The sequence below is a fragment of the Apium graveolens genome, chromosome 1 (assembly GCF_009905375.1).
Source record: "Apium graveolens cultivar Ventura chromosome 1, ASM990537v1, whole genome shotgun sequence".
Taxonomy (NCBI): domain Eukaryota; kingdom Viridiplantae; phylum Streptophyta; class Magnoliopsida; order Apiales; family Apiaceae; genus Apium; species Apium graveolens.
The window spans coordinates 87,555,354-87,562,622 of record NC_133647.1 but is presented as its reverse complement, the minus strand read 5'-3'; the positions used below and the strand labels follow the sequence as shown (position 1 = coordinate 87,562,622).

The 7,269-nt window shown below is 37.5% G+C and overlaps 2 protein-coding genes across 2 annotated transcripts; one reads left to right on the top strand and one right to left on the bottom strand.

The window, feature by feature from the left end:
• Positions 1-3,695: 3,695 nt before the first annotated feature.
• On the top strand, positions 3,696-4,392 carry LOC141684822 (secreted RxLR effector protein 78-like). The gene is made up of 2 exons (XM_074489982.1): positions 3,696-3,789; positions 4,103-4,392. The coding sequence occupies exons 1-2, from the start codon at positions 3,696-3,698 to the stop codon at positions 4,390-4,392; spliced, it is 384 nt and encodes a 127-aa protein (XP_074346083.1).
• A 349-nt stretch (positions 4,393-4,741) lies between these two features.
• On the bottom strand, positions 4,742-6,383 carry LOC141684748 (uncharacterized). Its single transcript, XM_074489890.1, has 4 exons — positions 6,320-6,383; positions 5,949-6,139; positions 5,622-5,826; positions 4,742-5,292 (listed from the first exon to the last, which is right to left on the bottom strand). Exons 1-4 carry the CDS (start codon positions 6,381-6,383, stop codon positions 4,742-4,744), a joined length of 1,011 nt encoding a protein of 336 aa, XP_074345991.1.
• Between the last annotated feature and the right edge of the window lie 886 nt (positions 6,384-7,269).

Here is a 7,269-nt window from a genome sequence, read left to right as displayed (position 1 = left end):
AGGCTCAACAAGATGAGAGAGAGTAGAGAGAGAAAATCATAACATATTTTAGGAGAGAGAAATAGGAAATTTGAAAAACATACAGCTTCAATGCAACCAAACTCAGAGAGAGTCAAGGAGTTCAAATTGCCAACTATAGAGATCATTTTAGTTGTCCTCCTAATAAATCCACTGTTTGATAAGAATTAAAAGGACAAGGGAGTTAGGAATCCTCATAATCTCAATGCAGGTTCTTCAGAAAGGTCAGTAGAGGCAATGATGAAGTTTATTTTTGCTTATTCTGATCTAGTAGATGAAGACATCATGCAAGGAGGTGGATACAACAAAGATAGGGACATCTCCCTAGCCCTGGTTCAGATTCATGAAAGAAGTCTGGAAGATATTAACTATGGTAGAACTAGTGGTAATCAAGAGAAAGGAAGTAACGAGAAACCAGCATATAGCAACAGTCACATTCCAGTAAAAGAAACTGAGGCATCTATTGTATCAAAGAAGGATAAGAATACTTTACTTCTAGAGCGGTTTATTTTTAACCACTCTTATCTTGTGCAAGATGAAGATATCTCAAAATCCCTTCACCAAATTCATGAAGGTAGTCTTAGAGGAGCAGAGATGAACGTCTCAGGCAAAGATTCCAAGCATATAAGGTTTCAAGATATTCGGAAACCATCTTTTGTAAAGATATTAAAACTTCATCCTTCTAAAATTCACAAAATTTTACTACAACAGGAGTATAAGAAGGGGAATCTGGAATGACTGTCGTCTAGGAAGCTATTTTTTACAAGCCAGATATGGAAAGTTTTTGAACAACATGGTAAGATAAAAGACATCTTCATTCCTAGTAAGAAAGATAGATTTGGAAAAAAAATTGGTTTCGTAACTACCAAGACTAAAAAGGACGTGAGACAACTTTTTAACTCAGCAGGGAAGATAGATTTCAGTGCTAATAAAATCAGAATGGATTGGGAAAGAAGCATCAAAGGAAAGAAGTATAAATCAGGGGATAAGTCAGTCAGTCAGTATGGCCTTAGAGAATCCCAGAAGCAGAGGAGAGAAATTCATTTTGATAATCATAAAACTCGAGGTGATGCTCCTCATGAGTTTTCAAGGCTCTCTTGCTAAGAAAACTACAGGTCTAGAAACTATGGTCTTCGAAAAAGAGAAGGATGAGGGTGGAACAGTGGAAATAAACATGCAAGAGTCGTGGGATGAATTTATTAAACTCAGCTTCTCTGTAGAAACCTTCATGGATATCAGCTCAGATTCTTTTTCTGAAGTAGTACACAGTTTAGGTTTTCGGTTCATCAAAATTTCCAAGTTGGAACCAAAAAGATTCTTATTTACTTTCTTAGAGCAAGAAGATATTCCCCTTTTGAATTGGTCAAATTTGAAGATCTGGGTAAAGTCTTATTCAAGAACTCAGTTGGGAGACCTAGTTTTACCCCAATTAATTTGGATCACTGTTTCAGGACTGCCATTTATAACAGTTTGTGAAGATACGCTAGCTAAGGTAATTGGTCCAATTGGAGTCCTTGTTAACAAAGGCACTATTGATGAAATTTATGAGAATCCAAAGGAGGTGATTTGTTGTATTTCATCGAGACTCCATGAGATAATTAATTTGACCAAACAAGTTAGAATATCGGATCAAATCTTTGAAGTCCATATCAAAGAGAGGCAGGGTTTTCCTGATACTATTGATGTTAGAAAAGAAACTGAACATAGGAAAGAAATAGAAAAAAAGGTGGGAATCAGATTAGTCACTGTAGCTTCACAATAATAGTTCTTTTCATGAGGAAGTGTTTAAAAAATTAAATGGGTGTAGATCAAGAGTCAGTTGAGAGTGATTCTCTGATAGATCCTATTGTTGGTATGGAAAATCACAGGAGTGAAGACTGGAATGTTGGTATGGAAAATCAAGAGGCTTGTCGAGTTAATTTAGTATGGGGAACGAGAAGCATTGCCTCAATCTTGATAGAAGAAGACTCTTTGAGGAGAAGTATCACTGAAGTGATTAATAGTGAGGAAAGAGAGTCATGTCAGATGATATCAACTCTAGAGAATGACTTGGTCTCAAATTTGAGAAAGATGAAGCTTGAGAAAGGTGGTAGGAAAAGAAAATCTCAGAGATTCAATTTTTTTGATTATTGCTCAAAAAAAGAACAAAAGCAGAAGTCCTGTGGTTAGAAGAAAATCAAAGTCATTCACTTTTTGAAACAGAAGGAAGCAAGTAGTAGATCAGAGTCATAGAACTGTATCACCTAATGAAGATTTCAATAATGCAGTATCATGTACTAAAGAGAATATTCTGCAAGTAGGTAAGACACTGGGTTTTGATCTTTTATTTCCTGATAATGAGGTTCTTAGAGTCATTAAAAAAAGATTATCCAAAAGGGATTAATCAAGTTTAGTATTAGTTGCATTCAAATTCTTTTCTAATGAAGGATACGTCAATCTCAAGTTGGAATGTGAGAGGAGCTAACAGTTTCTTTAGGAAGCTGGTCAAGGAAATAATCAGGAAGCTGGTCAAGGAAATAATAACAGAAATCTTGTTTCTTTAGGAAACGAAATGCTCTTCATGGTCTAAGAACATGTTGGATGCTTTTTGGGACTCTAATCATCATGATTGGTTAGTAGTAAATTCTGTAAGTAACTCCAGAGGACTTCTAATCTTATGGAATAAACAAAATATTGAGATAAAAAAGGTGAATAGCTCAGTATCTTGGCTTTGGTGTAAATGTAAAACTTCTTCAGGACATATTATTAATCTAGTTAATGTAGGACATGATAATGAAGAAAAAGAAAAAAATAATTTTTTTTAGAAGAGCTTAGTAATATAGTTGTCACCATTGAAAAGAAACCTATTTGTCTAATGGGTGCTTTAATAGTATCAGAAGTGAGGAAGATAGAATGGGATGTACTTATTATAAAAGTGATAGGTCTGCTTTTCTTTCATGGAAGATCACAGTTTAGAGGAGCTACATGGAGTTAACTACAGTTTTACTTGGTTTGGTCCAAGTAACAGGAAAAGCAAGTTAGATAGAGTTATAGTGAATGAAGCTTGGTTGAGAATGAGTAACTGGAAAGTGTTAGGGGGTCACAGGAGGAATTCAGACCACATTCCAATTTCTCTGATTAGTGACATGATAGACTGGGGGGCAAAACCTTTCAAGGCTTTTGCCTTCTGGAGAAAGGAAGATATTGTGCGAGATATTCTAAAAAATAATATCTGAAAATTCAAGCAAACATGGATTTGGTTTGATGAAAGATGTGAAGAATAGTCTTAAACAATGGAACAACAACAGAGGAAATAATGTTAAAAATCTCATTCAAGATTTGAAGAAGAGATTAGAAATCTTAGATGTAGGCTCCAACAATTTGCAGGAAAAGAGCAGGGTGTTTGATAAGCTTCAACAGGCATATTATAACGACTTCTCTCAGTTGCAACAAAAGGTTAGATTAAAATGGGACCTGGAGGGTGATTACAATATGCGGTTCTTCCGGCAACTCAGAGAAGAAGAAGCTCAAATCAAATCAATAAATTTCGAAGAGGTGAAGATCTGATACTTGATCCAAAAGAAATTAAAGAAACCATTTTACAAGGTTTAAAGGATTTCTATTGCATTAATTTGGGTTCTTCTCCCTTCAATCTGGCTTCCCTAGAATGGACCACTTTGTCTCATGAAGAAGTAGACATGATGGAGAGACCTTTTGTAAAGGTAGAAATTTGGGTAGCTTTGAAAGAAAGTGATCCTAGCAAAGCGCCTGGCCCGGACGGGCTTAATGCTGGTTCATTACTGCAAACATGGCAATAATTATCCTTTAAATTCATGGATTTCTTCAATAAGTTTCACAGGAGACCATCTATTACTAAAGGAGCTAATTCCTTGTTTGTTGCTTTAATCCTGAATAAAATTAATCCGGAATTGCTATAAGATTTTCGACCTATTAGTTTAATCAATTCTTCTATCAAGCTTCTCCTCAAGGTATTAGCAAATAGGTTGAAGCTTGAAACCAAATCTTTCTAAATTAATCTGAGAAGAGCAGACAGTGTTTCTCAAAGGTCACAATAGTAATGACACTGTTTTCATGGTGAATGAAGTGATTCATGCAATGAAGATTCATAGAGTGGATGGCCTTATTATTAAGGTGGATTTCCCGAAAGCATATGACTCAGTTGATTGGGCCTGCCTCAAACAAGTTTTGCAGTGCATGAATTTTGGTACAAAATGGATTAACTGGATTGATGCTCTTCTGTTATCGACCATCATGCCCATCCTGGTTAATGGTTCTCCCTTAGAGGATTTTTCTCCTATTAGAGGTCTTCGACAAGGTGATCCTTTGGCACCCTATCTTTTTGTTTTCCTAGTAGGAGAGGTCTTGAATAGATAAATTGCTAAGTGTTATGAACTAAGGCAATTTTGAACAAACCCTAACTTCACTACTTTGAATAATTACTCAATCAAATAATTAATCCCACACAATAAGTAATATTACTCAACAAGATGCAGACAATAATTATAAATGGAATCAACATTTCAACAATACGATTACAATACTGGGTGGGTTCGAGAGTCCCCAGTCGCCTCTCCCAACTACTCAATAGATTCTACACAATACCATAACCCTAGTTCCCCTCTTTCCCCCATTTTTATTCCCCGGCCCAAGCCCACATCCCTTTCTTATTTCTTTTATTTAATAATAGATAATATTTCTTTTGAAAAGACCGTCTTGCCCTTATTTAATTCTTCCTGTTCTTTTTCCTAGTAAACACCTTGAGCCCCTTTGACTGTTGACCCTGTTGCATTACATTACTCCCATCCCAAACCAGCACCTTGTCCTCAAGGTGGAATTCTGGAAATCTCTCCTTGATATCCATAACTTCCTCCCATGTGGCATCAAAAATTGGAAGACCTTTCCACCTTATCAACGCCTCTCGTCGTCCCTGCTCCTTTGTGCCAACAATGCGGACATCCAACAGTTGTTCAAGTTGCACTACAAGCTCCAAATCACTATTGAGCTGATTGGGAATAGTTGGACAGAATGGAATATTTCTAGTGGCTCTTCTCAGTTGGGACATATGAAAAACTTGGTGCAATTTGCTTTCCGGAGGTAGCTTAAGTTTGTATGCCACCTTCCCCACCTGCTGACAAACTTCAAAAGGCCCATAAAACCTTGCTGCCAATTTTTCAAATGGTCGTTTGGCTAATGAGCGTTGGCGATATGATTGGAGTTTTATATAAACCACTTCTCCCACCTCGAAGTTTTCCTCACGACGCTTCGAGTCAGCTACTGAGCATGCAACAGGTTCATTTTCAATTCAACTAGCAGTGCATCACGTTCTTGTAACATCTCTTCTACACTATTAACAGGGGTCTGCCCTTTACCAATACTTATTAAAGGAGGTGGATCCCTTCCATAGACCACCCTAAAATGGGTCAATTTTGTAGACATGTGAGGTGTTGTATTGTAAGAGTATTCCGCCCAAGATAACCAACATGCCCACTGTCATGGCTGCGTACCCGCGAAGCAGCGTAAATAAGCCTCTAAGGACTTATTGACAATTTCTGTTTATCCATCGGTTTGGGGGTGGTACGCGGTACTACGTTTGAGTGTCGTACCTTGCATTTTGAAGAGCTCTCGCCAGAAGATGCTAAGAAAAACTCTGTCATGGTCAGAGACAATCGAACTTGGAAACCCATGAAGTCTTACAATTTCTTTCATGAAAATTTCTGCTACGGACATAGCTGAAAATGGGTGTTTCAACCCCAGAAAATGACTGTACTTTGAGAGCCTATCAACGACCACCAAGATAGTGTCAACTTCCTTCAACAAAGGCAAACCTTCAATAAAATCGATAGAAATATCATCCCATATTTTTGTAGTATGGGTAGTGGTTGAAGCAAGCCGGAAGGAGACGTTTGGGACAACTTGTATTGTTGACACACCCCACAACTCTGTACAAACGCAGCTACGCCTTTTCGCATCCCCGACCAATACCACTCTGATGCTAAATGGAGGTAAGTTTTAACTTCCCCTGCATGTCCCCCCGTGGGTGATCCATGGTACTCTTTCAACAGTGTGTCTTTGAGGCTAGCCCCTTTTGGTATGACCTGTCTCCCTTTCAAGTAGAGTTTTCCTTCAAGCAATAAAACCCCTCATGAGAATTGGAATTAACCTTCAGGTCGGTTATTATGTGTTGTAAGAAAGGATCTCCTTGTATCTCTTTGTTTAATTGCTCCCAGTGGTACACAGGTATGGAAATTAAGACCCCAAACTCAATCTCCCCAACTAATTTTCGCGAAAGCGCATCTGCTACCTGGTTTGCCTTTCCCGGTTTGAATTGTATATCGAACGAGTAACCCAAAAGCTTTGACACCCATTTTTGATAATCACTCCCCACTTCTCGCTGCTGTGTTATAAACCTCAGGCTTTGTTGGTCAATTCGTATGATAAAATGTCTCCCCAATAAATAATACCGCCACTTCTGAATAGCCAAGCAAACATCCATGAGTTTTTTCTCGTAAATGGACTTTTGTCGAGCTCTCATTCCCAGCAATTTACTAAAATAGGCATGTTGTGTATATGTTGTGTACTTGATGATTTCATGAACAAAACACCTTGGTAGATTTTACTTAGTAAAAATGTAGCACTCGACGGATAAGGATTATAGTCCCGACGGATAACTCATTTTAGTCCCGACGGATGATGACTTATTATCCATCGAGTGAGTAGCTTATGTAACAATAAGTCTGTAGCACATTTCTACATACACATTGTTTAGAATCTGTAGTAGTAATTAAGTCATGTTGACTTTAACTAGATATGCATAATAGGTTGATTAATTGTACATAGATGATGTCTTGTAATTCTGCATAAATGAAATAGAGTCAAGTGCCTAATTGCTACCCGACGGATAAACAACAATGAATTCGACGGATGATCAACAACTCGACGGATGATCAACAACCCGACGGATGATCAATAACTCGACGGATGATCATAAACCCGACGGATAAAGAATTCAAATATCTGTTGACAGTGACAACACAGTCACATGCGTCAAGTGTATGCAAATGGAATGTGGTAGCCTATTCAACTGGGTTTTCGAGAACAAAGAAGCATTGCCATTTCCATGCTATTAAGAAGATATTCAAAGATGTTGGAATAGAGTAATGAAGTAGCATTGTATTAGACTTGATAGTTTTTGTTTTATTATCCTGTCTTATTACTTTGTAATCTTGGTGATATATAAACCAAGAAGCAGCA

What these genes read in the sequence shown, in the direction of transcription:
- LOC141684822 (XM_074489982.1), top strand. Translation starts at nt 3,696, where the DNA reads ATGATGGAGAGACCTTTTGTAAAGGTAGAAATTTGGGTAGCTTTGAAA. An exon ending in CCCGGACGGGCTTAATGCTG is followed by an intron (nt 3,790 to 4,102) that starts GTTCATTACTGC and finishes TGGTGAATGAAG; the next exon opens with TGATTCATGCAATGAAGATT.
- LOC141684748 (XM_074489890.1), bottom strand. Translation starts at nt 6,383, where the DNA reads ATGGGTGTCAAAGCTTTTGGGTTACTCGTTCGATATACAATTCAAACC. An exon ending in AACCGGGAAAGGCAAACCAG is followed by an intron (nt 6,140 to 6,319) that starts GTAGCAGATGCG and finishes TATTGCTTGAAG; the next exon opens with GAAAACTCTACTTGAAAGGG. An exon ending in AGAGCTCTTCAAAATGCAAG is followed by an intron (nt 5,293 to 5,621) that starts GTACGACACTCA and finishes TTGCATGCTCAG; the next exon opens with TAGCTGACTCGAAGCGTCGT.